The sequence below is a fragment of the Thamnophis sirtalis genome, unplaced genomic scaffold (assembly GCF_051295495.1).
Source record: "Thamnophis sirtalis isolate CommonGarterSnake01/CBP01778 unplaced genomic scaffold, rThaSir2_p1.2 scaffold_11, whole genome shotgun sequence".
Lineage (NCBI taxonomy): Eukaryota > Metazoa > Chordata > Lepidosauria > Squamata > Natricidae > Thamnophis > Thamnophis sirtalis.
In genome coordinates this window covers 3,327,896-3,347,821 of record NW_028261391.1, presented here as the reverse complement: position 1 = coordinate 3,347,821, position 19,926 = coordinate 3,327,896, and the positions used below count along the sequence as shown (strand labels likewise).

Below are 19,926 nucleotides of genomic sequence, written 5' to 3'. Positions count from 1 at the left end.
TCCTCTTTGAACTTGGTGGTTTTCTTGCAGACGTTTCATTACCTAACTAGGTAACATCACAAGAAGTGCTAGAAGGGAGTGGGTGTGTGCAGAGAAGGAGGAGGAAGAAGAGAACTTGGTGCTCTTTGAGTTTGGTGTTTTTCTTGCAGATGTTTCATTACCCAGCTAGACAACATTGTCGTTGCTAGAAAGGAGTGGGGTGTATGGAGAGGGTGGGGGGGAGGAGGAGGACTTGGTAGCCTCTGAGCTTGTTGGGTTTTTTGGAGACGTTTCATGACCCAACTAGGGAACATCATCAGTGCTAGAAGGGAGGAGGGTTTGCAAGGAGGAGGAGGAGGACTGTGGAGTCCTGGGTGCTCTCTGAGGTTGGTGTTTTTTATGGCAATCTGTGTCTGTGTGTGTGTGTGTGTCTGTCTGTCTCTCTGTGTGTGTGTGTGTGTGTCTGTGTGTCTGTCTGTCTGTCTGTCTCTCTCTCTCTGTTTCTCTCTCTCTGTCTCTCTCTCTGACTCTGTCTCTCCCTCTCTGTCTCTCTCTCTGACTCTCTTTGTCTCTCTTTCTCTTTCTCTCTGTCTCTCTCTCTGTCTGTCTCTCTGTCTCTGTCTCTCTCTTTTTCTTTCTGTCTCTCTCTCTGTCTGTCTGTCTCTTTCTGTCTCTCTCTGTCTCTCTCTGTCTCTCTCCCTGTCTCTGTCTCTGTCTCTCTCTGTCTCTGTCTCTCTTTCTCTTTCTCTCTGTCTCTCTCTCTCTGTCTGTCTGTCTCTCTCTCTTTCTGTCTCTCTCTGTCTGTCTCTCTCTCTGTCTCTCTCTCTGTCTCTCTCTCTCTCTGTCTCTCTCTCTCTCTCTGTCTCTTTCTCTCTGTCTGTCTGTCTGTCTCTCTTTCTCTCTCTCTCTGTCTGTCTCTCTCTGTCTCTGTCTCTCTCTGTCTCTGTCTTTCTCTCTTTCTCTGTCTCTTTGTCTCTCTCTCTTCTTCCTGGAAATTTGCAAAGAGGCACCCAAAATGTGGAATGCGACACATTTAAAGAAATGGTTGGAATGAAAAGAGAGAAAGCAAAGAAAAAAAAACTGAATTCTGCAGCCTGCTGTGGCACAGGTACTCCCCGACTTAACTGTTCATTTACTGACCATTCCAAGTTACAACGCCGGTGGAAAAAGTGATTTATGACCGTTTATCACAGTTACGACCGTTGCCGTAGCCTCACGGCCACGAGATCAAAATTCGGAGGCTCGCCAACTCGGTTCATACTTAACGACCGTGGCTGCATCATGTGATACCCTTTTGCCACCTTCTAACCAGCAAAGTCAAGAGGGGGGGAGCCAGATTCACTTAACAACCGGGCCACTCACTGAATTGGCTGCAGTGATTCATTTAACAACTCTAGTAAGAAAGGTCTTAAAGTGGGGCGAAACGCACTTAACAGACGTCTCCTTGAACGAGAGAGATTTGGGAGCTCAGTTGTGGTCGTAAGTTGAGGACTGCCTAGAAATGGCTATGCAAAAGTAAAGAATTGAGCTTGTATGTCGTTACCTTATTATATTGCGCTAAAAAGAGTCAGAAGTCAATGCTTTTCTCTTTCTTTCTTTCTTTCCTTCCTTCCTTCTTTCCTGCTTTCCTTCCTTCCTTCCTTCTTTCCTTCCTTCCTTCCTGCTTTCCTTCCTTCCTTCCTGCTTTCCTTCCTTCCTTCCTTCCTTCTTTCCTTCCTTCCTTCCTTCTTTCCTTCCTTCCTTCCTTCCTTCCTTCCTTCCTTCCTTCCTTCCTTCCTTCCTTCCCTTCTTACCTTCCACTTTTTCCTCTTTCTTTTTTCCTCCCCTACCTTCCCCTTGTTTTAATTTCTCTATTTTGTATTTCGACAAACCAATCAAATTTGCAATACTGCAAGTTGAGGACTACTGCATGGGATTCCTTAAAAAGCAAAAAAGAAAAAAAGGAACAAGCGAAGGCAGGAGTGGGGGGAACACGGTTCCAGAAACGTATTTAATTCGCCCTATTTATTTACTTGTATCAATGCATGCAATATACAGTAATTGGTCGGTTGGCTGTCCGTCTGAAACGATTTCCCATTTTTCTCTCCCTGCCACCCTTGGAGTGGCTCCCATCGATCCAAAATGCCAATAATCAAATCAGTGCAGGGAAAAGCAGCAAGACTTTCAAAAATCAGCCAGCAAAAGAAATAATAATGCAGATTTGCAAGAGGGTCTTCTTCCCCCAGCGCCCCAAAATTTTGGAGGGAAAAAAAAAAACCCCACTCGTTCCCTTTTCCGAATTCTAAGGATGATGGAGCAACCTCGTCGTACGTAGAATTAATTCATACTGATTTTGGGGAGCAGAACAGAGAATTGCAGTGGCTTGGTAAATCCAGTCCGGAAGGACATTTGACTTGACAGAGTCCAAGTCAACACACACACACACACACACACACACACACCACACACACACACAGAAAGACAGACAGACAGACAGACAGACACCGGTTTTCTGCAACATTTCATTGCAGTCCCACTGGCTGCGCTCCACAGCAGAAAGCATCAATCGAAGAGGGTTAAAATGGAAAAAAAAAAAGTGGGGGGGGGACACCTCACCAACTATTGTTGGGTTTTGAAACATCAACCGCTGTTTTCTCCAAAACATCGCCAGCATCTCTGAAGATGTTCCAGATGTGTTTCCCTGCTGAGAGCAACAGGGTGCACACTTGAAGCATTTAATTCTAAGGAGCCTTTTTAAGGGAATTCTCTGCAAACTCCCTTCCAGAAAAGCAAAGCAAAACATATTCTGGTCCACGATTGCCGATCTCCGTAGCTGACCCCAGAGGTAAGATAAAATAGATAAATATAAAATAGATAAATATAAAATAGATAAATATAAAATAGATAAATATAAAATAGATAAATATAAAATAGATAAATATAAAATAGATAAATATAAAATAGATAAATATAAAATAGATAAATATAAAATAGATAAATATAAAATAGATAAATATAAAATAGATAAATATAAAATAGATAAATATAAAATAGATAAAAATAGAGATAACAAAGCTGCTGGTGAATATTGGTAAATATTTGTGGCTAGCGGTGGGCATTTGACGGACGTCCCACATAATGCAGTTTCATGTTTCCGACACAATTCGCCTGCAGCCTCTTGGGAGGTTACCCAACTTTCTTCTTTGCATGTTATCATAGATTTACCATTTTTGGCCTTTTAAAATTCTCTTAAATGTTTAATTGATGGTGGCTTTTTTTGGCAGTCCGTAGTGAAATGTGGAACATAATTGCTCTTAAAAAAAAAAAAAAGTGCTAAAACCGATCTCTGGTTCCCACTTCAGTGTGCAGCAGCTGTGAAATAGAAAGTAGTTTCAGATAATCCCACAATTTTAATCGCTTTCTGATTTGCATCTCTCTCTCTCTGTCTCTCTGTCTGTCTCTCTGTCTCTGTCTCTCTGTCTCTGTCTCTCTGGTTCTCTCTCTCTGGCTCTCTCTCTCTCTCTCTCTGTCTCTCTCTCTCTGGCTCTCTGGCTATCTTTCTGTATATCTCTCTCTCTCTGTGTCTCTCTCTCTCTGTCTTTCTCTCTGTCTCTGTCTCTCTGTCTCTCTCTCTGTCTCTCTGTCTCTCTCTCTCTCTGTCTCTCTCTCTCTGGCTGGCTCTCTCTCTGGCTCTCTCTCTCTCTCTCTCTGTCTCTCTCTCTCTGGCTCTCTGGCTATCTTTCTGTATATCTCTCTCTCTGTGTCTCTCTCTCTCTGTCTTTCTCTGTCTCTGTCTCTCTGTCTCTCTCTCTGTCTCTCTGTCTCTCTCTCTGTCTCTCTCTCTCTGGCTGGCTCTCTCTCTGGCTCTCTCTGGCTGGCTCTCTCTCTCTGGCTGGCTCTCTCTCTGGCTCTCTCTCTCTGGCTCTCTGGCTCTCTGGCTCTCTGGCTCTCTTTCTGTATCTCTGTCTCTCTCTCTCTCTCTCTCTGGCTCTCTCTCTCTGTCTCTCTTTCTGTCCCTCTCTCTCTGTCTCTGTCTGTCTCTCTCTCTGTCTCTGTCTGTCTGTCTCTCTCTCTCTCTGTCTCTCTCTCTGTCTCTCTTTCTGTCCCTCTCTCTCTCTGTCTCTGTCTGTCTCTCTCTCTGTCTCTGTCTGTCTGTCTCTCTCTCTCTCTGTCACTCTTTCTTTCTTTAAACTACTCCTGGCAGGTTGTGGGCTCCCTTGCTCCATCCTGCATCTGACATTTCGTGATCTTTGTATTTAAAACAATTCCTTGTTTTTATTTGTATTTAATGATGCATGGAGCCATCCATTCCACCAAGCGGCCTCTTCTGGTCTCAAAATGCTCTGGAGGAGAAGGGGAAAAAATGGAGGGTCGGGGGTTGACAAGAACAAAGGAAAAAGATTTTTAAAAAAACAGAATAAGTTGGAAGGGACCTTAAAGGTCTTCTAGTCCAACCCCCTTTGGAAAATAGGTTGACCTCCCTCCTCTTTGTGGCAGCCCCTCAAACATTGGAAGACTGCTATCATGTCCCCCCCTCCCCAGTCCTTCTTTTCATTAAGGTAGACCTACTCAGTTCGATCAAGCAATCGGAAGAGAACTGGAAGGGACCTTAGAGGTCTTCTAGTCCACAGATCTGCTCAAGCAGGAGATCTGGTACCATTTCAGACAAGCGGTTGTCCAGCCTTTTCTTAAAAACCCCCAGTGATGGAGAGCGCCCACAAACTCCAAAGGCCAGCTGCCCTGCAACTGTTGGTATGTTTTGGCCTCCAGTCCCCTAATTGTCTTTGTTGCTCTTTTCTGCACTCTTTCCATCCAAAACTGGGGCCTTTGGGGCAGCCAGGGGGCTGGAGAAAGGCTCTTCTGGCTCTTGAAGGACTTCTGGAGCATCAAAAGCATCAAGCATGCGTTTGGCCAAAGCTTCCTTTGAGAAAAAGAATGGCGAGAACAAAGAATAACGAAGAGCAATTTGCCTTTTTTGAACAGGAGCTGGCTTTGCCTAAGCATTACCACTGGTCTTTTTTTTTTCTTTTTTTAATGTCAGATTATAACTTCCCTCCAGAAGATGTGGATGCTCCAACACTGGAAGTTTTTAAGAAGAGATTGGACAACCATTTGTCTGAAATGGCATAAGGTCTCCTGCCTGAATAAGGGGTTGGACTAGAAGACCCCCAAGGTCCCTTCCAACTCTGTTCCTCACTTCTCTATTCTATTCCTTATACTATTGTATTCTGTTCTTTATTCCTGTTCTATTCTATTCCTTATTCTATTCTATTCTATTCCTCAATCTATTCTATTCCTTATTCTAATCTATTCCTTATTCTATTCTATTCCTCAATCTATTCTATTCTTTATTCCTATTCTATTCCTTTTTCTATTCTATTCCTTATTATATTATATTCTATTCCTTATTATATTCTATTCTGTTCTTTATTCCTGTTCTATTCTATTCCTTATTCCTATTCTATTCCTTATTCTATTCCTCAATCTATTCTATTCTATTCTTTATTCCTATTCTATTCCTTATTCTATTCTATTCCTCAATCTATTCTATTCTATTCTTTATTCCTGTTCTATTCTATTCCTTATTATATTATATTTTATTCCTTATTATATTCTATTCCTCAATCTATTCTATTCTTTATTCCTATTTTATTCCTTATTATATTCTATTCCTCAATCTATTCTATTCTTTATTCCTATTCTATTCCTTATTCTATTCCTTATTCTATTCTATTCCTCAATCTATTCTATTCTTTATTCCTATTCTATTCCTTATTCTATTCTATTCCTCATTCTGTTCTTATATTCTATTCCTCATTCTGTTTTATTCTATTCCTTATTATTCCTTATTCTATTCTATTCCTCAATCTATTCTATTCTTTTTTTACTATTCTATTCCTTATTCTGTTCTATTCCTTATTCTATTCTATTCCTCAATCTATTCTATTCTTTATTCATATTCTACTCCTTATTCTATTCTATTCCTTATTCTATTGTATTCTCTTCTTTATTCCTGTTCTATTCCTTATTCTATTCTATTCCTTATTCTATTCTATTCCTCAATCTATTCTATTCTTTATTCCTATTCTATTCCTTATTCTGTTTTATTCTATTCCTTATTCTATTCTATTATGTTCCATTTTATATTATATTATATTCCTCATTATATTCTATTCTATTTCTCATTCTATTCTATTCTATTCCTTATTCTACTCTATTCCTCATTCTGTTCTATTCTATTCTATTCCTTATTTTATTCTATTCTATTCCTTATTCCTTATTCTGTTCCTTATTCTGTTCCTTATTCTATTCTGTTCTATTCTATTCTATTCTATTCTATTCTATTCTATTCTGTTCAGCACACTCACTGGATATGCATAACTTCCCAAACTGGTTGAACTTAATCTTCTTTCAACTTTTTTGTGATTTACTGTGCTGGTAAACATGGGGATGTTTTAAAAAACGGGGCTTTAATTGCACAGGCGCCATCTTGACCTCTTTGACCCTCCTCGTACACTTCTGTCTTCTATGGTTAGCTGACAGTTCAGCTGCACTAAAATCAGTTTAATAGGTTGTTGGGGAGGAGAAATATCTGTTGATCCCGGAGTCTGTTCAATCCAGATTTACATTACGGGTACAACTGACGTCAATCGTGCAAAGATGCAATTAACGCTTTTGCTTAAATGTGCATCCTCCACCTAGGAAAACAAGCATGCAAATTACAATTTCAGCCAATATAACAAATATCAGCTGGAAAATTAACAGCCGTATTATAAATGAGCACAAATGACAGCCCATAAATCATGTTTGGGTCCCTCTGGAAATGAGGTCTAGTGGTTTGGAAATGAAATCAGAAAGATACGTAAATGGTTTTTTCCCTTTGCCTCCAAAATGTTCTAAATGGGGATTCAGAGCATCAAAGTCTTATAGGTAATGCTCAACTTACAACCATTCATTTAGTGACCATTCAAAATTACACCACCACTAAAAAAACACCTTTTGACCATTTTTTTCACACTTGTTGCTTGTATGTACACTGAGCTTCTGCACCAAATTCCTTGTGTGTTCAATCACACTTGGTCAATAAAGAATTCTAGTCTAGTCTAGTCTTCTATTCTATTCTATTCTGTTTTCTTTCTTTTTTTTTATTAAATTATTTTTTATTTTTTATTACACAGACAACAATGGGAAAGGGAGAGGATGGAAAAAAGAAAAAAGAAAAAGGGGGGGGGAAGGGAAAACCCATCTTCACATATAATATGTCGTTTAATCACAGGTGCATCCCTGCTAAGTTTATACATCCCGTATCTCTCTATTGTATATTTAATAAGCACCACAATAAGCTAGGGTTTAAAAAACAAAAAACAACAAAATAAAACAAGGGAGAGACAGAAGAAAAAAAAAGAAAAAGAAAAAGAAAAAAAGGGTAGGGGGAGGGGGGGAGGCCAAAAAGGGGGGGAAAAATCCAAGAAGGAATGGAAAAAAAAGAGGAAAAAAAAAGAAAAAAAGAAAAGATACCTGGCTCATACTACCACATGTGGTGGACTTGCACTGAAGCTAAAAGATACTGGACTAAAATCCACATGTGGTTGGAGAAAATGATACACAAACAAATAGACTTTAAACCAGAGGTCTTTTTATTGGGAATTTTACCAGAAATCTACAACAAAGACTTAAAATATTTGATTGTAAATGTGTTAACAGCAGCCAGAATTGTATTTGCAAAAAACTGGAAAAATGAAACAATACCAAAAGAGGAAGAAATCATTCGAAAAATAATGGACTGTGCTGAAATGAGTAAATTGACATTTGAAATTAGAGAGCAAGAGGATGAACAATTTTATAAGATATGGGACTTGTTTTATCAATGGCTAAGGGAAAAAAACAAAATTTTGGAAATGAAAAATGATACACTTATGTCTTAATTGGAAAAAGTAAATGATGATATAATTATGATGTGAAATAATTCAACAATGATATAAGGAAGTACTAATATAAGGTCTGGTGATATAATGTATAAGGTTAAGAACTTATTATAATGATATTTCGCTTCTGATAAGGCAATTCTAATAGGGGAACAAATGAAAACTGGTATATATAGGCAGCGATGCCTTGTTGAACAATGAAGGAATAAGATCTCTGTTTGAAGGTATGAAATGCAAGATTAACAATGAATAGAAGTATATTCTCTGGGGGGAAACAATGCTAATGTTAACTGAATATATATTGTAGAAGGAAAATGAGACCTTTAGTTACATTAGAGGAAATATCTGAGATGGTAAACATTATTTGAAGATGTAGATGTTAAAACAATCGTAATCAAACGACATGCGGCATGTGATGATGGTTTTTTTCTCTTTTTTTTTCTCTTTTTTTCTATTCTGTTTTCTTTCTATTTTCTATTCTATTTTCTACTCTCCGTTCCATATCCTATCCTATATTCCAATATTTATTCTGTTCTGTTCTATTCTATCCTATCCTATATTCCAATATTTATTCTGTTCTATCCTATCCTATCCTATCCTATCTTATTATATATTCCAATATTTATTCTGTTCTGTTCTATCCTATCCTATATTCCAATATTTATCCTATCCTATCCTATCCTATCCTATCCTATAATCCCTTATTTATTCTGTTCTGTTCTATTCTATTCTATCCTATCATATATTCCAATATTTATTCTGTTCTATCCTATCCTATCCTATCTTATCTTATCTTATTATATATTCCAATATTTATTCTGTTCTGTTATATTCCATTCTATCCTATCCTATATTCCAATATTTATTCTGTTCTATCCTATCCTATCCTGTCCTATCCTATCCTATCCTATATTCCAATATTTATTCTGTTCTATTCTATTCTATCCTATCCTATCCTATATTCCAATATTTATTCTGTTCTATCTTATTCTATATTCCAATATTTATTCATTTCTATCCTATCCTATCCTATCCTATCCTATCCTATCCTATCCTATCCTATATTCCAATATTTATTCTATACTATTCTATCCCATTCAGCATCCTCTGGGTCACATAATCAAAATTCAGACGCTTGGCAACTGTCTCATATTTATGACAGTTTCACTGTCCCAATACTGCTACCAGCTTCACTGGCCACTGGCGGACAACAACACTTACGTTCTTAATTTGGGAGAGTTGAGAGTTTCAAAGAAATGGAAAGTGATGGACAATTGCTAATTTTGACCAGCTGTTCAATCACGACAATTCTAGTTGTGTCCTGCTGTGGCAATTAAGGGCGCCCAGTTAAGTTTCATTGCAAATGATAACTGTCCATTTATTGCACTTAAATTGCATGATATTGTATTTATTTAGGAATCTCTTTCATTTCTGTGCTTTTTCTCTAAAAATCGTAAATTTCAACCTTTTTCAAAAGAATTACCATCCAGGTAATAAAACCGTGCTTACTTGACTTTTCATTTTTATTTTCTCTTCTTTCCTGAATTTCCCAATTGGCTAAAATCTAAAGCTTATGTGTATTCCAGTGGTGAAATTCAAAAAAATATTACTACCGGTTCTGTGGGTGTGGCTTGGTGAGTGTGGCAGTGTCCCGGGGTCGGGTGATCCCCTTTTGCGACCTTCTGACGAGCAAACTCAAGGGGGAAGACAGATTCACTTAACAACCGTGTTACTAACTTAACAGCTGCAGCGATTCACTCAACAACGGTGGCAAGAAAAGTCGTAAAATGAGGCCAAAGTCACTTAAGAAATGTTTCATTAAGCAAGAGAAGGCTTAGAATGCAGGCCTGCAGGATACTTCTGCTGACTGCCGGCTGCCTGCAATTTGGTTGTTCGAATCTCACCAGGCTCAAGGTTGACTCAGCCTTCCGTCCTTCCAAGGTTGATAAAATGAGGACCCAGATTGTTGGGGGACAAGAGGCTGACTCTGTAAACAGCTTGGGGAGGCTGTAAAAGCACTGTGAAGTGGTATATAAGTCTGTGCTATTGCCCTTCCTTCCTTCCTTCCTTCCTTCCTTCCCTCCCTCTGTGGTGGAACAGTGATTAGAATGCAGTATTGCACGCTAACTCTGCCCACAGCTAGGAAGTTCGACTCTCACAATTGACTCACAATTGACTCAGCCTTCCGTCCTTCTGAGCTCTATAAAATGAGGATCCAGATTGTTGAGGGCAAGAGGCTGACTCTGTAAGCCGCTTAAAGAGGGCTGTAAAAACACTGTGAAGTGATATATAAGTCTAAGGGCTATTGCCCCTCCTCCCTCCCTCCCTCCCATCTTTCCTTCCTTCCTTCCTTCCTTCCTTCCTTCCTTCCTTCCTTCCTTCCTTCCTTCCTTCCTTCCTTCCTTCTCTCTGTGGTGGAACAGTGGTTAGAAAGCAGTGTTGCAGGCTAACTCTGCCCACAGCTAGGAAGTTCGATTCTCACCAGGCTCACAATTGACTCCGCCTTCTGTCCTTCTGAACTCGATAAAATGAGGACCCAGATTGTTGGGGTGAAGAGGCTGACTCTGTAAACCCCTTGGAGAGGGCTGAAAAGCACTAGGAAGCAGTATATAAATCTAAGTACTACTGCCCGCCCTTCCTCCCTCCCTCCCTCTCCACTTCCTTCCTTCTTTCTTTCTTTCCTTCCTTCCTTCCTTCCTTCCTTCCTTCCTTCCTTCCTTCCTTCCTTCCTTCCTTCCTTCCTTCCTTCCTTCTCTCCGTGGTGGAACAGTGGTTAGAAAGCAGTGTTGCAGGCTAACTCTGCCCACAGCTAGGAAGTTCGATTCTCACCAGGCTCACAATTGACTCCACCTTCCGTCCTTCTGAGCTCGATAAAATGAGGAGCCAGATTGTTGGGGTGCAAGAGGCTGACTCTGTAAGCCGCTTAGAGAGGGCTGTAAAAGCACTACAAAGCAGTATATAAGTCTATTGCTATTGCTAAGAGAAATGTTGTCCTCAATTCCAGTTGTAAGTCGAGGACTGCCTGCCTACGTATATTCTGAAAACTGGCCGTCAGACTTGCCCCCCACCCCACCCCGATGCTTGCTAACTGCTCTTCTCTTTTTCCAGCCCGACTCAAGGTGGGGGGGACACCCAAATCCACTTAATGACTGTACGATTCCCTTAACAACCGCCATCCTCTTCCAACTGCTCCAAGCTGGACTTCCAATTCTCCACACCCCGCCACCCCCATGGAGCTGCTGGGCCCGGTGGCTTCCGGAGACTCGTGCAACAGCAGCACGCCGGAGGGGAAACCCAGGGCCTTCAACCCCGAGCTGCTGAACATGACGGCCGAGGAACTGCGCGTCCGATACCTGGGTCCCCGCCGGTCGGGTTTCTTTGTTCCCGTCTGCACCACCTACCTGCTGATTTTCGCGGTGGGGGCCGTGGGCAATATGATCACCTGCCTGGTCATCGTCCGGCACCGTTTCATGCGGACGCCCACCAACTATTACCTCTTCAGCTTGGCTGTCTCGGACCTCCTGGTGCTCCTTCTGGGCATGCCGTTGGAGATCTACGAGATGTGGAGCAACTACCCCTTCCTCCTGGGAGCTGGCGGCTGCTGCTTCAAGACGCTGCTCTTCGAAGCCGTCTGCTTCGCCTCCATCCTCAACGTGACGGCCCTCAGCGTGGAGCGCTACATTGCCGTGGTCCACCCGCTCAAGGCCAAGTACGTCGTGACCAAGAACCACGCCCAGAAGGTCATCCTGACGGTTTGGGTCTTCTCCTTTATCTGTTCCATCCCCAACACCAGCCTCCACGGGATACAGGCGCTCTATGTGCCAGGGTGGGGCATGGTTCCCGACTCGGATACCTGCACTCTGGTGAAGTCCCCCTTGGTCTACAACCTCCTCATCCAGGTGACCACCATCGTCTTCTTCTTCGTCCCCATGGCTGTCATCAGCGTCCTCTATCTGCTCATTGGCCTGCAGCTGAGGAAGGAGAAGCTGCTGGAAGCCCTGGAGGCCAAATCGGGAAGCCGCTCCGACTACTACAGTGTCCGCCTCCAGCTGAAGAAAGCGCGGAGGAGGCAGGTGACCCATATGCTGTGTAAGTTGAAGGGGAAATGCCCCCCGAGTGTCTAGAACCCAGAGTTAGGCGTCTAAGGAGGCGTGGCACGACAAAACCGCGCTCCACTAAAGCGCGCCCGATTAAACCGCGTCGCTGACATCATCATCAGCGCGACAACAGCGACCGCGGAGAAAGAAGGGCGCTTTAAATAGCGCTTTGAAAGCAAGCCGATTCAAATTAAGGTAAGGGTTAGGGTTAGGGTTAGGGTTAGGGTTAGGGTTAGGTTAAGGGTTAGGGTTAGGGTTAGGGTTAGGGTTAGGGTTAGGTTAAGGGTTAGGGTTAGGGTTAGGTTAAGGGTTAGGGTTAGGGTTAGGTTAAGGGTTAGGTTTAGGGTTAGGTTTAGGGTTAGGTTAAGGGTTAGGTTTAGGGTTAGGTTTAGGGGGGTTAGGTTTAGGTTTAGGGGTTAATTTTACCTTTAGCGTTCACAGCATGCTTTTTTCATCGCGCTGTGATGACGTCAGCTACGCGGTTTCGTCGAGCGCGCTTTAGTCGAACGCGGTTTTGTGGTGGAACCCTAAGGAGGCTCACAATTTGGGTTGGCAGAGGGAAGTAAAACAGACGCACTTGGCGCTTGGTGGTTTTCTTGCAGACGTTTCACTGCCCAGCTAGGTAACGTCATCCGTTCTAGAAGGGAGTAGGATTTGCAAGGAGGAGGGCTGTTGGGTGCTTGGTGATCTTTGGACTTGGCGGTATTCTTGCAGACGTTTTGTTACCTAGCTAAGACGCTGAGCTTGTCGATCAGAAAGGTCGGCAGTTCGGCGGTTCGAATCCCGAGCGCCGTGTGACGGATTGAGCTCCCGTGACTTGTCCCAGCTTCTGCCAACCTAGCAGTTCGAAAGCACATTAAAAAATGCAAGTAGAAAAACAGGGACCAACTTTGGTGGGAAGGGAACGGCGTTCCATGCGCCTTCGACATTGAGTCATGCCGGCCACATGACCACGGAGACGTCTTCGGACAGCGCTGGCTCTTCGGCTTTAAAACGGAGATGAGCAGCGGCCCCCTAGAGTCGAGAATGATTAGCACAGATGTGCGAGGGGAACCTTTACCTTTAGGTAACGAACATCTTCAGTGCTAGAAGGGAGTAGGGTTTGCGAGAAGGAGGAGGGGGAGGTCTGTGGGATCTTTGGTGCCCTCTGAGGGTTCCACCACAAAACCGTGCCCGACCAAACCGCGTTGCTGACGTCATCAACAGGGCGACAACAGCACGGAGACAGAAGCACGCTGTAAACCCTAAACCTAAAATTTACCCCTAAACCTAAACCTAACCCCCCTAAACCTAACCCTTAACCTATCCCTAAACCTAAACCTAACCCTTAACCTAACCCTAAACCTAACCCTTAACCTATCCCTAAACCTAATCCTAATCCTAAACCTAACCCTAAACCTAAACCTAACCCTTAACCTAACCCTAAACCTAACCCTTAACCTAACCATAAACCTAACCCTAACCCTTAACCTAACCCTAAAGCTAACCCTAACCCTAACCCTTACCTTAACTTGAATCGGCTTGCTTTCAAAGCGCTATTTAAAGCGCCCTTCTTTCTCCGCGCTCGCTGTTGTCGCCCTGTTGATGACGTCAGCGACGCAGTTTAATCGGGCGCGGCTTAGTCGAGCGCGGTTTTGACGGGTCACGCCCTCTGAGCGTGGAGGTTTTCTTGCAGACGTTTCATTGCCCTGCTAGGTAACCTCATCAGTCGCTAGAAGGGAGGAGGAGGAGGACGATGACAATGACAATGACAACGATGATCTTGGGCTCCACGGTGCTCTCTGAGCTGAGCTTGGGGGTGGTCTTGCAGGCCTTCCACGACCCAACTAGGTAACATCATCAGTAGAAACCTCACTCCCTTCTAGCACTGATGATATTACCTAGCTGGGTCATGAAACGTCAGTCAAGGTGCGAGCAACACAGTTCAACCGCGAGCTACAAAGATTCTCTTCTACCAAAGTTGGACATCCCCGGATTAGATGATCTGCATCATCTCTTCCAATTCTGGGGCTCTGGGTGAGATTTCCCCCAAACTTCCCTGGAACAAGATCGCCAAACTCACCATTAGGACTGATTTCCCCACGGTTACAGGTCGCCGATTCTTGCCGACACAGGATGACGGTTTGCAAACTTCCCAGCCGGCTTCTGGCCAGGCAAGTCAAGGGAGGAAGCTGGATTTGCTTAACGACCGTGTGATTCACTGAACAACTGTGCCAAACAAAGTTATAAAATCGAGCACGATTCACGTAGCCGTTCGCTCAGTAATTTCTTAGCAATAGAAATTCTGCTCCCAAACATGGTCATAAATCGAGGTAGTTCTCGAGTTACGACCACAGTTGAGCCCAAAATTTATGTTGCTAAGCGAAACATTCGTTAAGGGAGTTAGTCCCCTGTTACAACTTTCCTTGCCACATTGGTTACATGAAACAGTGCAGTTGTTAAAATTAGTAAAACCGTCATTAAGCGAATCTGGCTTCCCCTTTGACTTCGCTCGTGTGACCCCGCCGGGTGGGTGTGTTAGCGACCGTCGTAAATGTGAATCAGTTGTCAAGCATCCGAATGTAAATCCAATGACCAGGGGGTTGCTGCAACGATCATAAGGGTGAAAAAACACTTTTTTCAGTGCCGTTGTAACTTTGAATGGTCACTAAGTGAACCATGAAGGACTACTTCCCTCCAGTAAAATTCCGTCCAGTACTTTATCTATTAATCATTGCTTATTTGGGGGGGGGGGTGTCTTTCCTTTTTTGTTCCAATCCTCGATAAAATTTATCCCAGATCTTATCATATTCTGATTTGTCTTTAGTCTTCAATTCGAACATCAATGTATCCATTTCAGCACAAGTCAGAATTTTCCTAATTATTTCCTCTTCTTGTGGAATTTCCCTGTTTTTCCAGTTTTGGGCAAAGACCATTCTTGCTGCCGTGATAATATGTATTATTAAGTAGATTACTCCCTTGTTATGTTTATGATTCGCCCCAAAGAAATAGTTCTGGTTTGAATTCTATTTCCTCTTCCGTTATCTCTATCAGCCACCTTTGAATTGTCCGCCAATATTATTTTGCTTTTCGGCACGACCACCACATAGTGTGGTATGTGCCCTGATTCGTAATCACATTTCCAACAATTCGGGGCGAAATTTCTAAACGTTTTTTCTACTCTCGCGGATGGGGGATGCCACCTATAAAACATTTTATATAAGTTTATTTATATAACTGGTTATTCGGTTCCAAAGCATGCCAAAAAACTTGATTCTGAGCAGAATAAGGTTCCACCACAAAACTGCGGTCGACTAAAGCGCGCTCGACGAAACCGCGTACTTGACGTCATCACAGCGTGACGAAAAAAGCACGCTGAGCGGTAAAGCTAAAATTAACGCGTAAACCTAAACCTAACCCCCCCAAACCTAACCCTAAACCTAACCCTAAACCTAACGCTAACCCTAAACCTAAACCTAAACCTAACCCTTACCTTTACGTGAATCGGCTTGCTTTAAAAGAGCTTTTTACGACGTTTCTTGCCACGGTGGTTCAGTGTTACGTTAGTAACCCGGTTGTTAAGTGAATCTTGCTTCCTCGTTGACTCCGCTTGTCAGAAGGTCCCAAAAGGGGATCACGTGATCCCTGGATGCAGCAATAGCAATAGCAATAGCAGTTAGACCTATATACCGCTTCATAGGGCTTAGGACCGTAAATCCTCCCTTGAAAGACTTTGCTGGAGGTGAATGAGCAGAATTCACAGCCAATTAATAAAAGGGCTTTTTGTCCGGACAAGGAATTTGCTTCGTGCTCTTGGGAAACCTCGATCAGAACAGATGCATTGAGTGGCACAATATGCCAAAAACTAGGCCATGCTAACAAGCGAAGCCCCTTCCGTGGGAATGCAGGACTGTGGAAAAACCTCTCTCCACTGAACCGGTCCCTGATACCCCAAAGATTGGGAGCCTCCGGTCTAGGGTTTCCCGTTTGAGCAGGGGGTTGGACTAGAAGACCTCCAAGGTCCCTTCCCACTCTGTCATTCTGAGAAGCGTACATTTCTGCAGGAGAACAAAACGGCTGATTTGAAGAGCCCTTCAAGTACATATCCAGAACACCTCACTCCTTGAATCATCTTTTGCCCCTGCAATTGATTTTCCCCTCCACAGGAGGGAAGGAACCGCGACAAAAGGAGATATTGCAAGAAAAATCAGAGGCTCTTAGCAAACGTGAAAATGTAAGGCTGCGAATCGTCTTGACATTTTCACAGCCTACATCCTGCGTGATCTCGAAACGAGAAGCTGAATCTTGTAATTGAATTACCAGGTTTAATAACCTTTGGTGTCCCTCCATGAGATTGATGAGCAGTTTTGGAATTGGATGAATAAATATAAAAAAGACATCAATCGACCCATTCTCTGAAATTGCCCAATTCAATTTCAACAGATTGGATTTAGAGTAGAGTAGAATAGAATAGAATATTGGAATATGGAAGGGAAGGGAGTAGAGTAGAATAGAATTCAGGAATAGAATAGAATAACAGAATTGGAAGGGACCTTGGAGGTCTTCTAGTCCAACCCTCTGCCTAGGCAGGAAACCCCATACCGTTTCAGACAAATGGCTATCCAACATCTTCTTAAAGACTTCCAGTGTTGGAGCATTCACAACTTCTGGAGGCAACTTCTGTTCCAATGATTAATTGTTCTGACTGTCAAGAAATTCCTCCTCAGTTCTAAGTTGCTTCTCACCTTGATTAGTTTCCATCCATTGCTTCTTGTTCTGCCCTCAGGTGCCTTGGGGAATAGTTTGACTCCCTCTTCTTTGTGGCAACCCCTGAGATATTGCACAACACACAGAGATACGCACCCCCGAGGAAAATAGCCCAAGGTTAATATGAACCAAGGTAGCTGGCTGTTTAAATGCAGATGTGCAGATTTGCCTTTGGAGGTTGTGAGTGCTCCAACACTGGAGGTTTTTTTTTTTTTTTTTTTTTAATTTATTTTTTTTGATAAAAAATGGAACGCTTCACGAATTTGCGTGTCATCCTTGCGCAGGGGCCATGCTAATCTTCTCTGTATCGTTCCAATTTTAGTATATGTGCTGCCGAAGCGAGCACGAACACTGGAGGTTTTTAAGAAGAGATTGGATAACCATTTGTCTGAAATGGTGTAAGGTTTCCTGCCTGAGCAGGGGGTTGGACTAGAAGACCTCCAAGATCCCTTCCAACTCTGTTTTGCTGTTAGATGTTCGTGCAGAAACATCTGCAAGAAAACTACCAAGCTCAGAGAGCATCTAGTCCTTCTCCTCCTCCTCCTCCTCCTCCTCCTCCTCCTCCTCCTCCTCCTCCTCCTCCTCCCCCCTCCTCCTCCTCGTCCTCCCCTCCTCGTCCTCCTCCTCCTCCTTCCTCCTCCTCCCCCTCCTCTCCAGCTGACTTTCATGCCTAAGGCAGAACTAGAACTTCCAGTCTCCTGGTGATTGGCCCAAAATCACCCAGCTGACTTTCATGCCTAAGGCGGAACTAGAACTCCCTGTCTCCTGGTGATTGGCCCAAAGTCACCCAGCTGGCATTCAGTGCCTGGGGCTTTAACCACCAGATCAAATTGGCTCTTAACTTAAGGGCATCTTTATTTATCTATTTACAGCCCAACATTTTTTGAGCCTCGAGTTGGCATAGATCAGTGATAAGGAACCTGTTTTGGCTGTTGCGCCAAAACCGGGGGGAGCACGCGGGGGTCGTGCGTGGGCATGCTACACCCATAATACAATGCGTGCGGGGTGCCCCGCATGCATGCATACTCAACCAATACACCCCCCCCCCAAGCCCTTTGGTGCAGCTTTTTCGCCCTCCCCAGTCTCCAAAGGCTTTCTAAGTGACTTCCAGTTTGTCCGTAGGGGCGATTTTCGGCCTCAGGGGCCTTCAGGAGGCTTCCCTGAAGGCTCCGGAGGGCAAAAAATGGCCTGAAAAGAAGGCCGGAGTCAGGGCAGTGCCAAATGGCTCCACACGCCATCACAGGCATAGGTTGTATTCCTTTCTGCTTTCCCCTTAACGATAGCCCTGTGAAGAAAGTTGGACGAAGAACGAGGGAGGAGTGGTACAAAGTCCAAAGGGCATTTTCCCGTGGCTGAGGGAGGATTAGAACCCGTATCTCCTTGACCCTAACTAAGCGCTTTCACTATTTCCCCCACTCGGTCTCTCTTTAATGTTATAAAAACCCTCTTCCCTTCTAGCACTGATGATGTTATCTAGTTGGGTCGGGAAACGTCTGCAAGAAAAACAGCCAACCTCTGTTGATTGGCTAGAACGAAGGATCTTCTTTCCAATCAGCCCCTCGATCCACAGGATCCTCGGTCCCTAACTTTCCTTTCCCCCCCCTCCCCAGTCATGCTGGTGATCGTGTTTGGCATCTGCTGGGCCCCCTTCCACACCGACCGGCTGGTCTGGAGCTTCGTCACTCACTGGACGGACCAGATGCATCGCGTATTCCAGTACCTCCACATCCTCTCTGGCGTCTTCTTCTACCTGAGCTCGGCCGTCAACCCCATCCTTTACAACCTGATGTCCAGCCGCTTCCGCGAGATGTTCAAGGACGTGATGTGCCACAGGCGGTCCCAGCGATGGAGGTCCTGTAAGCGCTCACCCAGCAGCGTGCGCACCACCGTGCGCAGCACCGTTTTGGAACACCTCCCGGGAAGCCATGGGCTGCCCCTCTCGGACATGGAGGACAACGAGGGGGGCCCTGCGGGAGACAACGCGGATGAAGGAGAGGACCCGTATCTCTTGAGGCCTTTCCCAGCGGGCCGGTTCTCATCGGGGGCCTCCACGCAAGGAGCTGAGCCTTGCGACTACAATACGGCAAGTCCTCAACTTGTAACACTTCGTTCAAAGTTACAACGGCAATGAAAAAAGTGACTCGTGACCGCTTTCCACGCTTACGACCGTTGTCGCATCCCAGTGGTCACGTGATCAAAATCCAGGCCCTTGGCAACTGACTCGTATTTACGTCCTGGAGTTACCTGTTTTGCGACTTTCGGAAAGCCAGGGGTCTGAAAAGGTAGAGGGTCTTCTGCTTGAGTAATGGGTTGGACTAGAAGACCTCTAAGGTCCCTTCCAACTCTGTTACTGTGATGGCGATAGTCCTCAACGTACAACAGTTCATTTAGTGACCGTTCAAAGTTACAACGGCACTGGGAAAAAAGTGACTCGTGGCCCGTTTTCCACACTTACGACCGGATGCTTGCAAATTGGCTCATATATGATGCAGCGTCCTGGGGTCAAGGGATTCCCCATTTTTGCGACCTGCTGACAAACGAACTCAACGGAGAAGCCGGATTCCCTTAACCACCGGCTTGCTAATTTAACAACGGCAGCGATTCACTTAGCAACCGTGACAAAGAAAAGTCGTAAAATGGAGCCAAACTCACTTCACAACGGTGAGTTGCTTAGAGGGGAGCGATGGACATTTTGGACTTGATTGTAGTCGTAAATCGAGGACTACCTTCCATTCCTACTCTGGAAGAATGGTTGCAGAAACTGATGGGAGTTGGCTGAAATGGCAAAATTGACCTCTTGGCTTAAAGAAAAGAATAGACTGTATTTTTCGGAGTATAAGACGCACCCAGGTTTTGAAGAGGCAAATTTAAAAATAAAAGTTTCCGCACTCTGCAAACCTCCCAAAAACAGCCCGTTTTTCGTGAAAATGGGCCCGTTTCCCCCCCCCCCACAAAAAGGGCATGAATAGCCTTTAGGAGGCTTATAGAGTGCAGATCTTTACAGAAATGACTGGTTCACACTATTATGTTAAAACAAAAAGTTGTGATTTGTTGTCAATGCCTTACTCTATTGTAACAGAGGGAGTCGGGAGTCAATGTTTCTTTTTCTTTCCCTCTCCTTCCTCACTTTTCTTTCCCTTTTTCCCTCCCCCCGCACCCTGTCCTCTTACTTGCTTTTGTATTTTATAATGACCTTATAA

At 43.9% G+C, this 19,926-nt stretch overlaps 1 protein-coding gene and 1 non-coding gene across 2 annotated transcripts in view; one reads left to right on the top strand and one right to left on the bottom strand.

Moving 5' to 3' along the window:
- The window catches only part of NMUR1 (neuromedin U receptor 1), a 20,317-nt gene extending 642 nt beyond the window's left edge, over positions 1 to 19,675 (top strand). The window contains exons 2-3 of the mRNA XM_014064197.2: positions 10,992 to 11,972; positions 18,337 to 19,675. Of these exons, the coding sequence (XP_013919672.2) occupies positions 11,114 to 11,972; positions 18,337 to 18,857 (1,380 nt within the window). The 5' untranslated portion in view covers positions 10,992 to 11,113 and the 3' untranslated portion in view covers positions 18,858 to 19,675. The remainder of the gene's footprint in view (positions 1 to 10,991; positions 11,973 to 18,336) is intronic.
- LOC148043435 (U6 spliceosomal RNA) lies at positions 16,966 to 17,072 on the bottom strand. The gene has a single exon (XR_015698099.1). It is a non-coding gene; the product is annotated as a U6 spliceosomal RNA (small nuclear RNA).
- Positions 19,676 to 19,926: the final 251 nt, after the last annotated feature.